The following is a 22,542-nucleotide window of genomic DNA, read 5'->3' on the forward strand; positions in this document are numbered from 1 at the left end:
ATTGACAAAAAGTGGAGTGTATTGGGTGGAGGCCAGTTGAAAGAGTTCCCTGGGTGGAATACTGTATATGTGCCTTTGTCTTAGAGTGTTCATAGAATCATAGCGTCATAAACACGAGAACTGGAAGGGACCTTGAGAGGTCAAGTACGGACCCCTGCCCTCACAGCAGGACCAAGCGCTGTCTAGACTGTCCCTGATAGGTGCCTGTCTAATGTGCTCTTAAATATCTCCAGTGATGGAGATTCCACAACTTCCCTAGGCAATTTATTCCAGTGTTTAACCACTCTGACAGTTAGGAAGTTTTTTCTAATGTCCAACCTAAACCTACCTTGCTGCAGTATAAGCCCATTGTTTCTTGTCCTAGCCTCAGAGGCCAAGGAGAACAATTTCTCTTCCTCCTCCTTGCAACCCTCTTTTAGGTACCTGAAAACCACTATCGTGTCCCCTCTAAGTCTTCTCTTTTTCTAAACTAAACAAGTCCAGTTCTTTCAATCTTCCCTCATAGCTCATGTTCTCTAGACCTGTAATCGTTCTTGTTGCTCTTCTCTGGCCATTCTTCAGTTTCTCCACATCCGTTTTTGAAATATAATGCCCAGAATTGGACACACTACTCCAGCTGAGGCCTAATCAGCACTGAGTAGCATGGAAGAATGACTTCTCATGTTTCACTCACAACACTCTTATTAATGTATTAATGCATCCCAGAATGATGTTTGCCCCCCCCCTTTTTTTTTTTGCAACGGCATCATGCTGTTGACTCATATTTATTGCTCATGTGTATGACCCATAGATCCCTTTCTGCAGTACTTCTTCCTAGACAGTCACGTCCCATTCTGTGTGTATGAAACTGATTATTTTTTCCGAAGTGGAGTACTTTGCATTTGTCCATATTAAACTTGATTCTGTTTACCTCAGACCATTTCTCTAGTTTGTCCAGATGATTTTGAGTTATGACTCTAGCCTCCAAAGCAGCTGCAACCCCTCCCAGCTTGGTATCATCCGCAAACAATAAGCGGACTCTGTCAATATCTAAATCCTTGAAGAAGGTGTTGAATAGAACTGGCCCTAAAACTTACCCAAGGGGAACCCCTCTTGTTATGCTCTTCCAGCATGATTGTAAAGCATTAATAATGATTCTCGGTGCATCTACACTAGGAGCTAACTTCGAAGTTAGACACTACATCGAAGTAGCCAGCAGAGAGTCTGCACACATTTCCCTTACTTCGAAGTTAGTTCCTGGGGATGAAGTAGTGCCCTGCTTTGAAATTTAACTTCGAAGTAAGCAACTTTGAAGTTATTTTTGTAGTGTAGACACAGCTGAGCATGGTTATTCAACCAATTATGCATCCACCTTATGGTAGCCCCATCTAAGTTGTATTTGCTTAATTTATTGATAAGAACATTGTGGTAGACCACATTAAATGCCTTACTAAAGTCTGGGTATACCATGTCCACAGCTTCTCCCTCATCCACAAGACTTATCCTGTCAAAGCAAGCTATCAGGTCAGTTTGACGTGATTTGTTCTTTACAAATCCATGCTGGCTATTGTCTATCACCTTATTTTCTTCCAGATGTTTGCAGATGAATTCCGTAATTACTTGCTTCATTATCTTTCCTTGCACAGAAGTGAAACTGACTGGTCTGTTAAACACATTAAACAATACAAAACCAGAAATCTGTGTGATGCTTTAAAGAATAGTTGAACTAAGGCATTTGAAAAAGATGGGTTTTTTGTTTGTTTGTTTGCCTTTTTTAGTATTCAGGTTCCCATAGGGTGTTACCATGGGCAGTCGGAGCATAGGTTATTAGAAAAAGGATTATTACTTTTTCAGAATAACCTGCATATACAACTCCTGCTGACTGCAGCAAGCTTTGACAAAGATATTTGCAAAATGGACTTCTTCCTTTCTTGAAATCTGCTCTAAGTGAGAGAAAAAGGAATATCTTGACTTTTTGTTAGAAATAGACAGTTGGAAATGTTTACACAAATAGTGACTACAGATAACACAGCATACAGATTTACTGCAACAGAGAAGTTGGCATTTCCCCTTTTATACTTTGGCTCATGTCATTCAACTTTCAAAATACGGTAGAATAGAAAGCTTGAAGGAAAAATGCAGACAACTGTACACTAGTGACAGTTCTAGTTTATTTATTTTCCTTAAAAGCAGAACTATCCTTCATGGGCTATTAATTTTTAAAGTAATTTATCTTAGAGCAAAACTGTATGTACAGAACATAATACGTAATGTCGTCATCATCGTTGTATGGTATAGCTAGTGACTGAAGGCATTGTGACAGTATAACTCCAGGAAAAACTGAACAAAAATGAACTTTTCATTACTTTAGTTATATCCACCCTGACACTTCCCAAGTCAAGTTTCCCTGTCATGCCTTCCAGCAATCCTCCTCTCTCCCTGCCATTTTCACGCTTCAAGAAACAGCTACAATAAAGTACAAAACTAATATCATTTCACTTTTATTTAACCTTCCCCATGGTGAACGCTATGTTGATATGTGTATTAGACTACATACAGTATACTCCCATTCTTCCAAATAGCATGGAGAATGTGGATTTTATGTAGTCAGGAGTTTGGATAATTGGGAGATCATTGAATAAGCAAAGGGGAAACAAAAGTACAATCCAATGCTATATTTAGAAAAAGCATTCATTTGTTGAAAAGTAAATAGCTCAAACAAAACAGGTTGACAGGAAGTAGTAGCTCACACAAAGCAAACTGAATATAGAAGTATGAGCAGTCAAAGTAATCACCTACAATACAGCAATCTGCTTTTTAATGCCATTCAATTTTTCTACTGTCTGCACGGATAACTTTTGGAGGAGAAAGATGGGCTAGTAGTCAGTGTTCTCCTGACTCTTCATCCAGTGTTCTCCTGACTCTTCATCCAGTGTTCAAAGCAGCAGTTGCTTTTGTGGATGTCAGTAACTGTACAAAGGAACTGCTATCTTTGACTCTTCCTTGCTGTACTGTTTAGCTGTGTCCATGAGCTATGTAATGACCATTAAGTTGGTCATTTTATAATAGACAATGTGCACCATTGATCGGGTAGTGAACTGAGACTCGGGGGACCTGGGTTCTTTTCACTACTACGCCAAAGCATTGCTCAATGACTTGAACTTTGGACAAGTTACTTCAGTATTTCTCTGTGTGACTGGGTCTCCTCTTACTCATTATCCATGTTGTTGAGTTAAATTTTAAGTTCTTAGCTACAGGACTCTCTCTGTTAAAAGCTAGAGTTGATTCTGTGTGTGTCCTGGGCACTTTCATAGAATCTTAGAATGCTGGGACTGGAAGGGACCTTGAGAGGTCATAGAGTCCAGCCCCCTGCCCTCATGGCAGGACCAAGTACTGTTTAGACCATCCCGGTTAGACATTTATCTAACCTGTTCTTAAAGATCTCCAGAGATGGAGATTCCACAGCCTCCCTAAGCAATTTATTCCAGTATTTGACCACCCTGACAGTTAGGAACTTTTTCCTAATGTCCAATCTAAACTCCCTTGCTGCAGTTTAAGCCCATTGCTTCTTGTTGCATCCTCAGAAGCCAAGAAGAACAAGTTTTCTCCCTCCTCCTTATGACACCCTTTTAGATACCTGAAAATCGCTATCATGTCTTCATAGGTCATGTTCTCTAGACCTTTGATCATTCTAGTTGCTCTTTTCTGTTACATCAATAAGACAAATTGTACTGAGTTACCACTTCAATGACTGGCTTTGTCTGGTTATATTTTTGTTTAATTTTTTGAGTCATCTAAAGGTATGTCAAGCTGCATAAAATGTTTTAAAATTTATATATATAAAATGTTTAAAATTTCTCTATTTAAAAATTTGAAATACACATTAATAAAAGTTAAGGCATATGGTATTTAAGATAAATAATGTGTAGGCTCTATTAGCCTCCCCAAAAACAGGGATTTCCAAGTGTTTTTTCCACACAATCAGAAAAAATTGACAGAGTAGTAAAATGGAGACTAGAACAAACATCACCCATAGACTCCAAAATTACCGTGCATGTTTCAGTTTTTAGCTTCTACCAGCAAAATTATTTTCCTCTTAAGCCATTCTGGAAATTCATCAAAAGCTTACAAGTATATGATTACTTTGTCTTGATGCTCAACCTTTTGTATCAACAACATCTCCTTCTTTGAGGAGTGTCTTTGTGGGTGCTCCACATAAGGTGTTTTGGTGCCCTGCACTTATATTTCTATATTTTTAGCAGCAGTATTGTGAGTGGCAGTGCATGTGCAGTACACACTTCATATCTGTGTGAGCCATTAACCATTGTGCACTGTCAATCAACCCTCATTTCCTTTTCTACTACATAAGGCTTAGGTCAGAACCTCAGTGGCTCCGTGGTCGTTTCAATGTCCTTACATAGCTTTTTCTCATTTTAACCTTAGCTTGCTTTTCATTTTCTTCCCTTGTTGTTATTGTTGTTTATTTGTATTCATATCCTTTTATTATTTAAAAAAAAAAACCCCTCATTATTTGAGTGCTTGCTCCTGTGTATTCCACTGGGGGGAGTATGCGAGTGTGTGCGCATGTCTATGCACAGTGGCTGGAAGATTTTCCCGTAGCAATGCCTGTAGGATTGGTCTGGGCACCCTGTAGAATGGCACCTTTATATCAACTGATATAGCACCCTGTTCTTTCGCACTGGTGATGGCAGGATGAAACTTACATAGCTCTTGCTTTGAAAGGACACCCTTTCATCTGTCATTTGCTTAGTTTTTGTTATTAGCTCTTAGTTAGTGTTATATTATTTAGTGTTAAATAATTCCGTTAGTGTCCCGACTACCTTCCCCATCCAGAATTTGTTTCTGTTACCCTCAGAACTGTGGTATGCTGCAGTCTCTGGCATGGAATACTACTTAGTGCTCCAGTGCCATTAGCCTCAACAACTAGTTAGATGCTTGGAGGTACCACCACAAGTCATCCAAAGGGTGTCAGGTAGGCACTGTTCCTGATCTCCAGTGCCACAGAAAAGGAGGAAGCCGGATGGCTATCCCTCCTCTATACCGGGGAAGTACAAAACTTAAAGCCACCCTCGCAAACTCACCACCGAGAAGAGCATCACCTCCCCCCAGAGAGGGCAAGGTTGAATCCATGGGCACACTGGTTGCCAAGTCCTCCACAGGGGGTCCCCATTATAAGTCACCTTGTTACAAGTTGTTTCACATATATGTCATTAATGAATTTAGTTTCCTTAATTAATTGTTCATCAAACAGATCTGCACTTAAGTCATTTTTCAAGGGACCATGATCCTTTGCACCATCCTCCTTATTGTCTGTAAGTTTAAGTGAACACATTGCAAGTGCACATACTTTATCTTAATATATTTGTATGATCCTTTAATCATGGCTCAGAAATTAAGTGTTGGTGCAAAGTTCAGTGCTATTTGCAAGAGGCAACATGTTTGTGTGAGTCTCGCCATAAAAACAGATGTGATAAAATGCATCAAAAATGATGAATGGGTTGCCAACCTTGCTTGCTTATCTTGGCCTACCTCCGACAATGGTTCATACCATTGCCAAGAATGCTGATGATATAATGGAAAAGGCTAAGCATACAATGCAGCATTCTTCTGTAAAGATCACTCAGCAAAGAAGCAAGGAGATGGAGACGATGATGGAAGTGTGTAGCATAAACATAAAAGGAAAAATCCTGGTAAAATAACTCAGTACTTCTTTTTATAGGAACTCGGTGGCGAAAGGACCAAGAGCAAGATTTGAAAAAAGTCCTGAAGAACCTTGACCAAGACATTCCGTTGGTATTTGTCAGTGGAAATCACGATATCGGCAATGCTCCAACACCAGAAACAATAGATGATTATTGCAAGCACTGGGGTGATGATTACTTCAGTTTTTGGGTTGGAGGGGTTTTCTTTCTTGTGCTTAACTCTCAGTTATACTTCGATTCCTCTAAATGTCCTGAGCTAAAGCAGGCACAAGATGAATGGCTTAATGCACAACTGGCTGTAGCTGAAAAACGGAAGTGTAAACATGTAATAGTATTTCAGCATATTCCTCTATTTATACAAAGCCCAGATGAAGACCATAACTATTTTAACTTGGAGAAGTCACTTCGTCATGAGCTGATGGAAAAGTGTCATAAAGCAGGTATCATTACTTTTTGCATACCATTGATTTTTCTTTTCTTAACTTTGATGTGAACAGCTCATATCCTGCACATTGTGTGGTGTGTACATTACAAGCTTTATTTTACATTACACACGCACACACGTGTGCACGCGCACACGCACACACACTAAAAATGTAATCAGATGTGTGATTTGATCACCATGTGCATGTTGTTCATCTTTCCCTGTACTTTTTTTCTATTTCCTGACTTTTAAACTATAAGCTCTTCAGGGTAGAAGCTTCTAATAGTTTGTATATCATTTAAAACAATAAAGTTAATTTGGTCTAATACAAGTGAACTACATAAAGTTGGAAAACTCCCTTTCCACCTCAAACAAATAACCCTTCCTTAATAGCCATTAGTTTGGACTGCCTTTTAGATAAAGGTTTAAGAGGGAGATGGATCCCAAAATGCTTGACTGTGTGAATAAACGGTATCCCATAGGTTGAAGCCTCCCAATATTGTGTAAATATTGTGTAATATTTTTTAAAGTTACATCCAGAGAACAGGCTGTGTCCTATAAAAGCAAATAATCAGATAATACTGATTCCCATCTTGTTTAAAGTGATGTGACTGGCAAATCTGTTTGATTTGATTACCATAGGCAATTTTTATACCAAAGAGTGGTTTGAGGCAGGTCAGTTCCACCTTGTGAGCTATCAGCCTCAGCAGGCCCTCTCCCATTTTACATCTCCTGATAAAAAGAACTGCAGTCACAATATTACCTTGAACACTTCAGCTTCATTGCTCATTTTAAAAATTTGTTCTGCATTAACCAGTAGCAAGAAAGAATATGTATGATTGTTCTAAAATTTGTCAGTTGCTGATAGCAAATTTCACATACATTTTTATGTCTATGCCTCTGTGTGTATATTCCTTCCAAAATAAATTCCAATATTTTCTTCCCCAAGCTCAGAAACTGTGATGGCAACCCAGCAAGCATATTTGAATGTTATTTTAAAATACATTTAAACATTAAACAAAATAAATCTGTCCCTTTTGTACTGTTTAAATGTAAACCTTTTAATCACAGAGCTTCACTGACAATGCAATACACCTTGCAGGTGCGTTATTACAAAATCATACTTGGCCACATTTTAGTTATTGGGTCCCTGCTGCCAGCAAGACCCTATACAAAAGAAAATGCCACAGAGGACAGGAAAGACTATAAAAAGCATGATGAAGAGTGTCTTTCAAGACTGTGCTGGACGATCATGGTGGAAGTTCCTGTACAAAATACACTCATTCCATCTGTTCCTTTTAATACTTGTTAGGTAAATTGTTTAGCATTTGTAGAAAAAATACAATATTCATACAGTAAAGATAGGCACACTTGAGTTGCGGGTTTACGTGACTGCTGCCCCTACAGGAGCAGTTTCCCGCTCCTGTCAAGGGCAGCAGATGCTCCTGTCAGTGGCGGCAGCTGAGAATCAGGCTGCCATTCCTGACAGGAGCAGCAGCCTGACTCTTGGCTGCTGCTGCCCTGACAGGAGCAGTTTCCGGGTCCCTGGGAACCAGAGGTGTGCTGGTCAGTTTCCCAGCTCGTGCCAGTGGAGGGGAGCTGGAGCCAAGCTGCTGACTGGTTCCTAGTTCCCTGCCTCACTGTGGGAGCCAGGAAAGTGACCAGCACCAATGCTGGTCAGTTTCCTGGCTCCTCTGAGGGCAGGGAGCTGGAGCTTGAGTCCCAGCTCCCCTGAGCTCACAGGAGACCAGAAACTGCTGCTGCATTGGTCAGTTAGTTCCTGGCTCCCTGAGTTACATGAAAATTCAACTTACACAGGGTTGCCAAGAATGCAACTGCCGTGTAAGTTGGGGGTCTGCTGTATCTGTTTGTGGAGTCTTTGCAGAGCTGTTCCTGTCAGAACTAGTTCAGTAGGAAATATCTTTAACAGACATCAGATGGCTGTCATAGCTTTAAAATGTTTAAAAATGTATGTGTGACCTATTGTTACTTAAACCTCATTTAAAGAAAAGAGGTTTTATTGCAAATGTTGGCTTGTGGCAAGAAAACAGTGGAGGTGTCCACATTGCAATGCTACTTTTAGTAATAAAACTATGCAGTTTCAGTGACAAAATAAAACCACCGTGACAAGAGGGACAGCGCTTTTTACAGCAAACTTGTCGTGACAAATCATCAGTGTAGATGCTGCCATTTGCTATATTATCATAACTGACTTTTTTCTCAGTATCCCACAATGCCCACCATGACTATTCCGCTTACTGTTTTAAACTCCGTTCTGACAGCTCAGCAGGCCACACAGCTGTGGCATCAAAGAGCAGATTGTAAAAGAGGGATGCTCTGCTCTCCTACACTACAAACACAGAGGAGATTGGAAGTGGTATAGGGAGAGAGAGAGATTACTATGCTGTGCAGAGTCAAGAAGAGACCTGGGAACTGATGTTAGGGTTGTTCCTCTCTGCCTCCTCAGGACTGGATGCTTCTGGTGGCTGGCTGAGCCTAAAGACAGCATGTTGACACACACCCACCACATACTAGCAGGATGCCCCTGAAAACTGCTTAACACGATGCTCTTCCTGCTACATGAGTCATTGCAAATTCTTTACAACTCTCTATTTCAAAACAAAAGCTAACTCGGGGGTGTCCAGCCTTTATTCATCAGGAGCCGCACAGCAATTGTTTCCATGTTCTGGGGGCTGAACACAAAATAGCCCCAAACTGCCCCCCCCGCCCTCAAGCTTAACACCCCCCCCGCAGCCCCAAGTAGCCCCAAACTGCCTCTCCCAACCCCCAAGATTAAAACCCTCTCAACCTAAAAACTGCCCCCCGCCCATCTCCAGGCTAAACATCCTGCTGCAGCCCCAAGCTGTTTCCAATCTTAACCCTCCCCACAGCCCCAAACCATCCCCAACCCCCAGGATTAAAACCCAGCCCCAAACTGCCCCCCTACCTACTTCACACAGGAGCTTTGCGCGCTCCCAGCCTGCTTCCACTGCCCCCTCCAATGATCTCCTTCCGAACAGTGGTGGGAAACGGGCCAGCACTGCAGGCTCTGCTCCACAGTGGGCAGCGCTGTTCCTGGGGATCACTGGAGGCAGTGGAAAGACTTCAGCTGGCCGGCTGCTGGGGTGCAGGGTCAGTGCCAGAGCCTGAGCAGCTGCAAGGGGCTGCGAGCTGGGTGAGTGGGGTTGCAGCTCAGCCCAGCCTGCAGGCACTGCAAGGGGGGGCGGAGAGGTGCCACTCTGGGTTCCTGGTGCCTCGGTGCCCCAGGGGCTGGCTTTCAAAATGGCACCTCACTTGGCTTCACAGGCCAGGTGAAAAGGCTCCATGGACCGGATTCTGGCCCCCAGGCCACATGTTGGACACCCCAGTCTAACTGAAAACTCTCATTCCACTTGCCTTTTAAAACTCACATTGCACAGTGCTTCCCTCTATCAGAATGTCTCACAGAACAGCAGCTTGCACAGTCTTATCCTGTCATCAAAGTGATACTTGGTTGACTGAAACTTTCATGAGCATATAAAGGTCAATCGTTCCTATTTCTGACTGGTTGCAACCATGTTAACACTTCAGAGAGCTATCTCTTCAGATGAAGTTTTACAGAGTTAATTGAAAGATAACATAAAATAGTCCATGCCTGTTGTATTTAACTTGGGCATCCTCTGGCTGTATTATAGTCTCCCTTCGCATAGTGATAGTTTCATATTTACCTGTCTAACACATACCAGTAACTCCACTAGACAGGCAGTGCCTATATATGCTAGAACTTTAACAGAACATCTGGCTCCCTGTTATTTATGGGGAAAAGAGAAAGTGATAGAAGACCATTCTAATGAACAAATCACCAACCCCCCAGATAATAAGAGGCATATTCTGTTTGGTTCACTCCTGGATATTTTAATGGATAATTCTGGTTTATTCTACAGAATAAGTAAATGATTTAATAACTGATACAAATGTCTGACTGGTTGTTGGCATTCATTAAATAAATGAATTGAGGACAAAGTGCTAGGAAGCTAGCAATACAACAGCTTAACTGAGTAAGCTGCGAAAAATTCTCTGAATCAAAAACCTGAGAGCTCTCGATGGTTCTGAGTTTCCTTAGTAACAGATGCATTCTGCTTCCATTTTTTTTCTTCTCTTGAAGAGCCTTCTTTGTACAAGTATAAAAACCAGTTATCATGGAAGCACAGATACACAGATGAGCAGTGACAGTTATTTTCTGTCTCTGCACTTTAGCCAAGAATCAATCAATTTCAGCACATTCTTGGTTATCAAATTGGTTTCCCCCATAATTCACTTCATACATAGACAATAGATAACAAAGTTCCAGTGTGCTCTCCTTATTTTAAAAGGAAGAAAGAAACAAACAAAAAAGCCAACTCTGGCTCATGAAATTTAAAAAGATTTACCTGATCACTTCATATTAGCTCTAATTTCCTGAGAAAATTACTCTTTATTGAAAGCTTTTTAACACCTGCCCATCCTCTCCTCCTCCTCAGTATTCTAGTACTTTTCTCTGCTTCAGTGGGAATGACTTGAAATATTGTACAAAATGGTTTATAATGAAGAAAAATCCTAATACAGAATTCTCTCCTGTGAAGGTTAACAAGATATTTTTGTCTGAACTTAGAATATTTTTCTTTAAGTTTCTCTCCTCCCTTTTTTGTGAGTATAAGCCTTGAAATGAGTATAATCCCATTACCATAAAAGTCTTGGTTCAGAACAACCACAATTTACACAGCTATTACTATACTTTAGGAAAAATGCAAAACACTTAAATACCAAAGATCAATTTTAATGTGGGAGGAAGCCAGGGAAAATGAGATGGGGAAAACATTTGTGTTTATTAAAGGGCAATATAGCAAAAGGTAAACTTGGTTGTACTATAAATGAATTAAAAACACATGGCGGTATTTAAGAAGTAAACAGGATACTTTTAGCATTCAAGTATTGCAAAAGTTTTTTCAGATTATTTCACTTGATTTCAAAAACCTCAATATCCTTTTCAAGTTTAGAGCTCAGATTTGGTGTGGTTACTCTAATAATCAGCTACGTGTTAACATAATATTTTTAATTTGATTTCAATATCTCATTCATTACAACCAAAGATAAAACACTAGCTGGCAGAAGCTACATCTGGTGCGAAATGCTGAATTACATTTCTCACATTAGAAGTGTCCTTAACAGTTGGGCTAATTAAAGATAAAATCATGTCCTTATGATAAATATTTATAAATTGAAAATCTGGCACTTGTAAATGTGTACTATTACTTTATGAAGTTAAATCATACAAATATCCCATCTAACAAATTATCCATTTTCCTGCATATAGTCAGAGATTTTTGTTTGGCATGTAGTAGTAAATAGATCAGCTCAATTCAAAGCAGTATTTATTAGCAAATAGAAATTTGTTTTTTAAACCATAATGGCCTAACATCTGAGTTATTAGGCCTCTGTTTGAAGAGTCTGGTCACCCTTATATGCACATACATTCTTTCACTTGTGAAGTGATGGTAAAGAAAATGTATGTGCATACAGTAAAAAGTTATTTGACCTACCCAATGCTTGTGCATTTTAGGATTTGCGCATGTAAGATCTGTTGTACCTAATACATTCTAAAGGAGTTGTACGCATGCTCTGCTGTTCGAATTTGTATACTGCATACACTGTGTTTGCAACTGAGAAGTGAAGGCTTAACTGTGTGTGCACAGTTTTGCATCTGAAAGGCTGGGTGCAGGTTGAGCAGAGAAATGGTCCTTAGCTCGCATTACTTGAAAAAATTATATATTGTTTCTTAAAATTGAACAATTGTTTCATATAAGATGTAATGTACTGTGGCTTGATTTTGATTAAATAAGCATAGTTTTGTCATTAGATTACACATGCAGGTTGAACCTCTCTATCCTGGCACCCTCAGGACCTGACCAGTGCCAGATGAGAGAGTTTGCCTGACCATGGGAGGTCAATAATATCTAGCAGCATTACCAACACTTCCACTGGCTAGAAGAGCAAGAGAACCAAAATGGAAGTAGAAGTAAAAGAGGGTAGAAATTTGGGGATACTTGTGTTAAGGTGAAAAATCACAGAGAGCAAATAATAGTTTTGTATGCACTGTTTTTTAGTATGACTAGAGTTTAACAGTCATATGAGCAAAATTGAAGAGTACCATGGCTCAGATAGATGCTATTCTGAGATATTTCTTTTTTTAATTAAAAGCACTTAGAATGTTCCTGGCATGCAGTGGGGAAAGTCACAACTGACATTGTGGCAAAGTTCTCAAGCATTAACAGATTTTCATTTCACTGTGGGCATGCAGTAATTTGTTTAAAATTTCAAGCATGCATTGCGGCGAATACAGCAACAATCTCAACATGGTTTTGCACTCCAGAGTGTTCCTCTTATAGCACAGATGCAACCAAAGAACTTCCACACCAATGTTTTCTTTTTGTAGTCAGTTGCCACACACCATTTTCAAGACTCCAGTGCTACATAGCAAATGATAATATTTAGAAACCTTGTACACCATCGTATCTCTCTCTTGTGGAATGAAATTGATTTCTCTCTCATTACACCTTAAGGAGACAGTGTATTCACCTTATGCCATCTGCCAAGAATGTGCTATAGTACTACCCTCGGATGAGAACGCAATGTTAGGGGTAATATTAGCAGGGCTGTGCAGTGCTGAGGCAATTTTCATGTTATTCTTTTGAAAGCTATCGCTTCCTGTTCACTGTGCTCTGACAGAAGGACATACACACACGCTGACAGAACTGTCAAGGAATTAAATTTGTGCCTGTCTGGGAATGTCACCATCAATTTGATAATCAAAATTATCCAGTCTAAGTGCCAGTGTCATGCGTGCATTTTGTGTTCATAGGCCATTTACTAGCTCTGCCACTTCATGCTAAACATTAATGAAAATCCAGGTTGAGCTATACTTACAAATACTGAATTCTAAGTAAAAGCAAATGGATTTAGAAACCATTCACTACTGTCAGAAAGCCTGTTCCAACAGGCCTTACTTAGAAGAATTCTCCTTTAGTTCAGCATGTAGAGACTCTACTTTAGTAATAACAGAAGTATCAATGGCCTGATCCTACATACGCAAGTCAGTGAAAGTCCTATTGAATTGAGTGGATAAGGAATCAAGTTCCAACACCAATATCTAAATGGGGTACCACATAAGGGTCTGCCTTTGCCTCATCAAAAGCTTATAACTTATTTGCAAAAGAAGCTCAGTAGGAGTGTTTAGCCCCCTGGCTGAGGAGTGAGTAGGGGGCAGGATGGTGCCATGGGAGCAAGAAGACCAGCCAGCTGAGAGAAGAGCAGGGGAGAGGTGGGAAGAAGGAAGGAGACAGTATGCTGCAGTCCTTCGGCTGTAGCACAAGCAAAAGTGGAGTGCCAGGACAGCTGGCCCCTGTTGAGCACGGTGCTGGCTCCAAGGTGGTGCTGATGCTGTTGTGAACCTGGTTCTGTGGGAACATCATTCTTACTAAAAATGCTTTTTTCGTCTTCTATGCTGATTATCGCCCACATGGTCTCCCTTCTTACAGTTCTGTAGTTTATTTTAATGTTGGTCATTTGTTTATTGCATAACATCCCACATCAACTTTGCCCATAGAGCTGACCCAAGCAGTATTTAGATCCGGATTGGGACTTGGCTTGAATTAACTTCTAGACAAAAAGGAGGAAGGATCTGACTCTAGATTCCAGGATTGGTTCATCTCTGTTTACATTAAGCAAGTTGTTTTGTAAGTACAAGTTACCATGTGGAATTACATTGACAAATGTCAGTCCTTCAAGATAACATTTCCTCATTTATTTTTCATCCTATTTTAATTTGTTTAGTGCTCAGTCTTGGTTATCACAATTTAGATTCCCAGTGTGATTAGAATGCTCTTTATACTGCTTGAGTTAACTTAATTTAAAGTATGCCATTGGTGCGTTATAATTGAATGCATCATAATTAATTCATGAAACTGGGGAAACAAACATTTTTCATGAAATTTATCATTTTGCTGGGGGGGGGGGTCCTCTCACTTCTTTGCCCAGACTGATTGCAAAGGACTCATTTTGATCATTTCAAATCTAATGTATTTAATTCAGTAATATTCTGTGATAGCTCTGCCTTCCTATAAATTATGGAACTCTGCAACTCTGAGCCATTCCTGCCCAGAGCGCTTGTGATTTTTGATGGAGGGCATAATTTGGTGCATGAAAGTGCCAGTCAAAACTATTCTGTCTGTCAGGTTGTCATTTAAATAGTCCACCTTTCAGCAGACATTTCATGCAAAGGATAATACACTTACTACCCTAGGGCTAAGAATTCTTTAAGCCTTTTGAAAGCCCTTGTGGACTGTAAAGGCATATACCCATGTTCACTCCTTTCACTAGATTTTATGAGGTATCATTTTGAAGGACTACAAAAGGAGAGAGGAGACACTCCAAATTGTTCTTCCTGTCTCTCTGCCCATGGCATTGACAACATGTGAAAAACAAAAGAAGCCTTTGAACTGGAGATTGGTGGCGAGGGGCGGGTTGGAACTTGTCTGAAAGATTCAGCCCGTATGACTGTAAAAACATGGTGAGAGAGACCTTTGATCTGAATCCTCTCTAGCTTATGAAGTTAGGCATTAGCTGCGGTTTACTATTATTTTCTGGTAACCAGTTCTGACTTCCATGCCTCGTTACTGGTAAAGCTTTAAAACCAATCTTTCTGTAGTTAGTATACTTCTTTTATTGTTTTCTCTAGACCAGTGTGTTTGGACAGAAGTGTTTGGGAAACAGCATTTGGGACAAAAGGATTTGTGCCTTGCATTTTTCTGTTAACAAAATGACAGATTTTATATGAGCTTGTGTTGTCCAGGAGAAGCTGACAGTACAAGACACACATTTCTGGTGGAAAGCCTGGGAGTGGCAGTTTGCTGGTGTTGTCCTGTAGTGTAATTCTGGGGTGGGTGGCTATAGCATTCTTGAATTTTGAAAGGAAGTACAGTGAAATCTCTCTTCTCCGGCACTTCCGGGGAATTGTGGGTGCCAGATACTTAAATATGCTGGATTTGGTAACCAGCCCCGCAGCAGCCAGAGCCATCCCGTAACTGGCAGCCAGCCCCAGCTGAGTAACTAGCTCAAGTGCTGATTAACACAATGTGCTAGTTGTCTGGGTGGTAGATACCCAAGCTTTTACCGGGGAAGCGTAATTAAACAATACAGCAGGACTGAGGTGTGATTAGTATGATAGATATCAGAGAGGTAGCCATGTTAGTCTGTATCAACGAGAACAACAAGAAGTCCTGTGGCACCTTATAGAGTAACAAATATTTTGCAGCATAAGCTTCCATGCGCAAAGACCCGCAGATACTTTTCCAGGGCTTTTATGCGTTACACCACAGCTAACTTCCTCTGTGCCACTACAGTGTAATTATATCGTCATGCTGACCCTTTTCCCCTGGTAATTTGAAAGCTGATGCCTGTGTGAGAACTGTAAAAGAAACCCACACTGGTTAACTGAGGAGAGACAGCTGTTCATTGGCCCAGATTGTCATCTGGGAAATGTCACAGGAGCCACCCTCCCACCATAACTCCCTGTCTTGTATTTGGGACAGGGAGATATTGTCGCCCTATTTATATTAGGGAGGAGAGTGTACAGAGATGAAGATTAATCAGTCTGAAGTTAAGAGCTGCATTGCTTCTTATATGGACTGTCCCACATTAGGGATAAGAGCAATTCTGGTGTCCTTGTGCTCTGCAGTGCACTCCCTGCCCTCAAAAGGGTGTAGTGAATGCTCCACTTAATGGCCAGCCAATTCCGTTGGTCCATATGGAGACATAGCCTTTCTTCTGGTGGCTATGGCTAGGTAGAGGCACTAACATCAAACTGGTTTTGCACTCATTCCATTACTCAGGGAAAATGAGAGTAGAACAGTCTTGAGCGAGGAGCAAGACGAATCGTGGAATCACAGAAGTGTAATTAAACAATACAGCAGGACTGAGGTGTAATTACTGTGGTAGAATTACTCTTCAAGGGCTTATGTGCATTACACCACAGCTAACTTCCTTTGTGCCACTACAGTGTAATTATATCATCATGCTGACCCCTTTCCCCTGGTGCTGCAGAAGTGATAATCTAAAGGGTTTATTAGTAAGTAAGAATATAATTCATTAGAAGATGGTGCTGCAGTTTTAAAAGTCTAAATAACTTTACTCATCTTTATTGCTGACACAGGAATAGATGTCTTTAAGATGTTCAACAGGTGGTTAAAAATTAAACAAAGATTATCAAAGATTAAACCTTTCCTCATGTGTCATCCCTTAGTTTTATAGAACTGATGATTTATTTTCTAACTCAATTTTAGCTACCTAAATGTCCTTTAGTGTGCATTCTTTAAAATTCTGTTCTCCTCACTTCTCCATTCCTCACTGTTACAGTTAGTAACTGTGAAACCATAAACACAACTGCTACGCCTGGAAGGAGGGGGAATAACTCAGGATCTAAAGGTTCATGTTTATATATAATTTTTTGTCAGAACAGTGCACTGCCGGTGGCTTCTGATTGTACTGGGATTACCGAGTACCATAAACTGTTTGTTCATATCAACAAGGAATACATGATTCAGAAATCGTGCAGCATGCTTGCATTTGTTAATTTTATTTATAATAGAAGAAGCAGAACCTGCAGAGTAATTCATATATATTTACTAATTTTAAAAACAGGTTCGGCAAAGTTCCACCAAAAGGGTCAAAATGTAAACTAGGGCTCTGGAATCTAAACTAGTGGTTTTCAAACTTTTATTGTTTGCAACCCTCTAAAAACGTCAAATGGTGGTGCAGACCCCCTTGGAAATCCTAATCATAGGCTATGTCTCCACTGTAAGATAAATTTGAATTTATTGAAGTCTATTTTATAATGTCATTTTTAATTCAATTTTTGAGTATGCCAACTTCCCACAGGCTCCCAACAAATTTGACATATTGCCTCAACACTGAAATTACCAAACATTGACTGTTGAAGCAGTGCATTGTGGGAATCTATCCCACCATTCTGCATTCGGAACCAGGTGAAGCAGCACTGCCAGTTTCCCAGATCCCACAGCTTACAGGATCCGGGAAACTGGCAGCTCAGCAGCCCTGGTCAGTTTCCCAGCTTCTGATAGTACAGTAAATCCTGCATGTAATGGGCTAATGGGGGGAAGGGCTGTCCATTCTTCCTGATAGTCAGTTAAATGCAAGGGTTTACTCCCCCTCCCCGCAGGCTTCCCGAGCCCCAACCCAGCTTCCCCCCAAAAAAATCTCCCCAAAACACCCTCCCCCCAAAAAACCACTCAAACACACTCCTGGGAAAAAAAATCAACCCCCCTCCGCCCCCCAACCACCACTAGCACCACCAAAAACCTGCTACTGGTAGCAGGTGGCCAGGGGTGCCTGCAGGGTGGACAGCTGCCCATGGGCATCTGGCCCCATGCATCTGGAGCTGTCTGGCTGCAGGATGCCTGGCCCCACATGGCTGGAGCTGTCTGGCCTGGCATGGCAGGAATGCAGAAGCCCTGGTCAGTTTCCCAGCTCCCACTTGTAGCAAGGAGCTGGGAGCCAGGTGCAGCACGTGTCTCTGTGGGATACAAAGGGGATCCTTATGGAGGCTAATAAATTCGAATGAAAGACATGGCGCTTCCACACTAGCCTTTATTTGATATTTTAAACTCAAGATTGGCGCTATATCCATCCATTAATATCAACATTTTTTATGGATATTTGGGCAGACTAAATCGAGCTAATGATGTTTACAATGAAGATAGTGACATTTTAATGTCAAGCTAACTCATTTAATTTAGATTTTATCTTGTAGTGTAGATGCAGCCATAGTTACAGGGATCTGCAGATTGAAAACCACTGATCTAGACCATATGTAATCGCTTTGGCAGTGCATCTAAAGGTAATTGATATTGTGATAGTGAGTGTGATATTAGAACCACTAAATAGTATAGACTGAATGAAATTGCTTCCCAATAAGTAATAGGGAGCTCAGTCAACCTTGGTAAAAACCTTTAGCTTTATAACTTTCTTGTTTTCTACACCAAGAGCCAAAACCAGACAAGTGCTGAGTGCCCTCAATTCCTGTTGATGTCAGGGGGAGTTGAGGTTGCTGAACATCACAGAATCAGACCATGAGTCTTCACATTTGCACATATTTCTGAACCTTGTGCAGCAGGAATTTTCTGGATCCCATATATTCTTTCCCAGTGAGTCATGTGCATAGGATAGCAGGATTTACTAGATTTTCTCTTTCAGAAAGGCCCCTTTAATTTAGTCGGTGGTTTGGTGTAAGAGAATAGAGTCAAGAAAAAAAGAGACTCTGGAGAATGCTGGCAAATATTCTCACTAAAAGCATTTAAACCAAAGAGAGCTTGTCTTTCCCCGTAATTGCTTCTCATTTGGTATGTTCCTCGCTAATTTTTATTTCTAGAAAATAGACTGTAATGCATCAGTATTCATGGGACAGGCAAAATATTTAAAAGCATTTTTTTTAATTCCTCTTGAACTGAAAAGAAACTGTTACAAATTCTAACAAATTAAAAATGAATAGGGTATTTGTCTAATGCTTATGTCTTAAATATTTCTCCACTATGAGATACTTCTTTTTTATTTGATCAAGCATCCATTGTTTCAAAATACTACCTTTTAACTACATAAACTACATGCCACTTCCTGAAGAAACTTTTCTCTTCTGCTATCTGTCCCATAGTATAATACATGCACTCTGAAAGCCTGAGCCAAAGCATAATCTAATATTTATTGGAATAAAAACAGGACCTTTAAAAATGTTACTTTGTGATCAAGATTTTCAAGAAATGCAGTTACCAATATTTTGCAACAACTAGTAAGTATTATTTGAAGATAAACTACACATTGTCCCTTGATTTAATATGTCATGAAGCAGACGCTGCTAATAGGCTGCTGTGCTCCCAGAACGGATAAGCAGAAATTCATTTAAAGTCTATTACTACCACTGCATAATTAGGGAAAAAGCCAAACTCTGCTCTTTGGAAGTACCACATTTTGTTGCTTTGTCAAAACCAAATCAATGTAACCAGTTTCATTGACTGGAGCCATTAAAATCATCTTTAATTGCCTCTTATTGCCATGTTCTACACTAGGACAGATATTAACTTCAGCAGAGTTACTTTTGATTTACCCACTATCGGTGGGATCAGAATCAAACCCCATATTTAGGCAATATTTTAAAGGAAATTCAGAAATTTTTGAACTGTTTGTGTTAAGGTGGTTAAAGAAAGTTCATCTTTGGTCTACAGGCAAAAATATCAGTGTTCTTAGGCATTTGTACAACAATCTGAGTGTAGTTTCAGTTTGGATCGCTAGAGGCATGGTGATGTAGGTGATTGATTCATGTCTTGAAGACCTGATTTAAAATTCCATTTCAATCAAAAGTGAGTTTGGTGCCAGTAGACACTTTGTCAGCATCATAAATCTTGACAGATCTCTGTATGATCGTTAGTCTCTTCTTGAGAGGTCATCATGACTTTGATCAGCAGGAGTTATAGAAAACAGGCAGCTGTGAATTCTCTGGGATAATGACACTCTCATTGGTCATGATAAACTAGTCCCAGCAGATAGTCCAAAGGTCTGGAGCTTCATGTAGCACCAACTGCACTTGATGTACAGTACCTTCCCATAACTAAGTTCATAGTAACAGAGAGATAGCCCTGTTAGTCTATATGCTATCAAAACCAAAAGGCAGTCCAGTAGCACTTTAAAGCCTAACAAAATAGTTTATTAGGTGGTGAGCTTTTGTGGGATAGAAGTGGGTCTGTCTCACAAAAGCTCACCTAATAAACTATTTTGTTAGTCTTTAAAGTGCTACTGGACTGCTTGTTTAAGGTAATAATGAATCAAATCACACAAAGCTGCATTTAGCTAGATTTAATGTTCAGTACTCATCCACACTCACTCCCTGTGAGTGAGATAGAACTGACCAAACAGTGAAACCTACTAATTCTGTTTCCTCTCATAGTAGAGAGAGAAGAATAGGGAATGACATTTTTGGTTTTTGTTAGACCTTCTATATCTGAGAATATCATACATGGGTGTGTTTGTAGCTCACTCACGGCTTGTTTAAATTTGTGGCACATTCCAGTATCACAATGATAGGTATAATATGAAAAATCTGGGTACAATAATCAGGACGTAGAGAAGCATCAGCAGAGATAAGTGTAAAATGTACAGTACCTATCTGAAACATTCCTGCCCGGTGCATTTAATCTCTTGCTTTCCTGAGCACTTCATATAGTTGCTTTAAAAAAGAAATTAATCATTTATGCATCAATAGTAATAGATGTAACAGATCCTAGCTTTTGTGAACAGATTCTGTAAAACCTTCTGTATTACCTAACAATTTTGATTTAAAGTGTATTTCATCAAACTGATGTAATGTCAAGGTGCCAGTGCTTGAACATTTCTTAGCACAGTAGTTAGATTGTTTTGTGCTTTCTGTATTCATAGCACTGGTTTTACTAACAGCTAGTTCAAAAATCAACACCATGCCTGCAACATAATGAATATTAACAACCATACACTGCTTTAATCCTTTTATTTTCTATATCATAACAGGGAACACTATGCTTTCTGAACATAGTAAACTATGCAAAAGTGTAGTTATACAGAAGTGTAGTTAACTTAGCCAAACATACTTTGAAGTAGGACGTTAAATGATGCCTGCCTGGACGAAATGTACCATTCTTTCTAATAAAATATATATCTGAAATAGTAATTTGACAGCACTACTTCAGGAAACATTCTAAGTGAATACATTACATTTCAGTGCAATACACATAATATTCTTTTTATAGTCAAGATCAAATGTAAGACAAAAGTAAATTATCTGCTTGTCGCCTTAGCAGTATTGCACTGTGATTCAGAGTGACTTCTTATGAGAATTAACGAATAAGTGAATCAAAATAAAAACCAATACCAAAACCATGCATAAGGGAAGAAAGAGGTTCCATCATTTAGATTTCTGATAAAATACAGCAGAGACCTATTTCTGCATTTTTGCGCAAGGTGTTACATGGCTTTTTGGCCAGCATCTTTAAATGTAGGTGCCCGAAGTTAAACACCAAGGACCAGATCCACAAAGAGCTTTAGGCGCCTAAGTCCAACCTTTGTCCCACACTGAGATTTTGAAAATGCCCGCTCAGCTGCCATATCCCCTTAAATCCTAGGCATTTAAGTTTCCTTCCATAGGTATGTACAAAATTCAAGTATCAGAGGGGTATCCATTAGTCTCTATCCACAAAAACAACAAGAAATTTTGCAGCACCTTATAGACTAATAGATATACTGGAGCATAAGCGTCTGTGGGCAAAGACCTGCCTCATCAAATGCATCTATGTCTATAAGGTGCCACGGGACTTCTCGTTTTTATGTGTATCTCCTGCCATCATCAAGAACTGGCCTGCTGGCTCTGCCTGACAGAGGGATGTTAACAACTCCTGTGTGCTGCAGGGAAGTGTTCTCCATTGGCACTGCTCTCCTGTGGCTGCCATTGTCTGAATCACAGCCAATGGGAACAGCAGCGGGTAGTGCAGTTGGGAAGAACTTCCCTGCCGTATGCACCCCTTCCCCCTCCGAGCTGCACCAAATAGGTGCCGCAATCCCCTGCTTTCTTGCCCCAGGCCTTGTATTCCCATCCTCAACCTACTCCTGCACCCTTCTCCCACCAGGCCCCCCACACCAAACTCGTCCTGTACTCCCTTCCAGACACCACCTCAACACACTCCAGCACCCTCCTTTCTGCTGAGACCCCCCCACTCCCATCCACCCCTCTTCCCCTCCTGCACCCTCCCACTCAGGGCCCCCACCTACACCCTCCCTCCTACCAAGATCCCCTCTCACCCTTCTGAACCTGATATCCTGCCCAGACCCTGTACCTTCACTCCCAGCCCTCTGCTGCACCCTTCTGTCCCAACTCCTCACCCCAAGCTCACACCTATGCACTATCTCCTGCCTGGACCCCACATCCCTACCCTAGTCTTCTCCTATGCACTGAACCCCTCATTTTTGGCCCCTCCTCAGAGCCTAGGGGCTCCCACAAAAATCTATCAGTCTGTGTCTCCCTAGGCTTTGGGTGCTGCTTGAATGCAGTGAAGTGAATATCTTTTCTGCTTCTCGGGAGCCACATCTGTGAGGGTTTTTTCCTCCTCACTGTGGGCCCCCAACTGATTTTTCTGTGGGTGAGTGCCCCCGGTTCTTAAAAGGGCTCCCCACTTGTTTTAAACCATGGTCCTGCAAGCTAGCACAATAAATTCAGAAACAGAGAGCAGGGCACGTGCCTGTTAAATGGCTTCATTGCCACTTGAATGGCTCTTTCACAGGTTCTCCTGTGAATAGCTCTGGTTTTTACAT

General features: G+C 40.6%; 1 protein-coding gene across 1 annotated transcript in view; it reads left to right on the top strand.

Annotated features, from left to right (window-relative positions):
* CPPED1 (calcineurin like phosphoesterase domain containing 1) overlaps positions 1 to 22,542 on the top strand; it is a 97,099-nt gene that overhangs the window by 59,450 nt on the left and 15,107 nt on the right. The window contains exon 3 of the mRNA XM_075010728.1: positions 5,720 to 6,142. Coding sequence (XP_074866829.1) covers positions 5,720 to 6,142 — 423 coding nt within the window. The remainder of the gene's footprint in view (positions 1 to 5,719; positions 6,143 to 22,542) is intronic.

This window comes from Carettochelys insculpta, chromosome 16 (genome assembly GCF_033958435.1).
Source record: "Carettochelys insculpta isolate YL-2023 chromosome 16, ASM3395843v1, whole genome shotgun sequence".
NCBI lineage: Eukaryota > Metazoa > Chordata > Testudines > Carettochelyidae > Carettochelys > Carettochelys insculpta.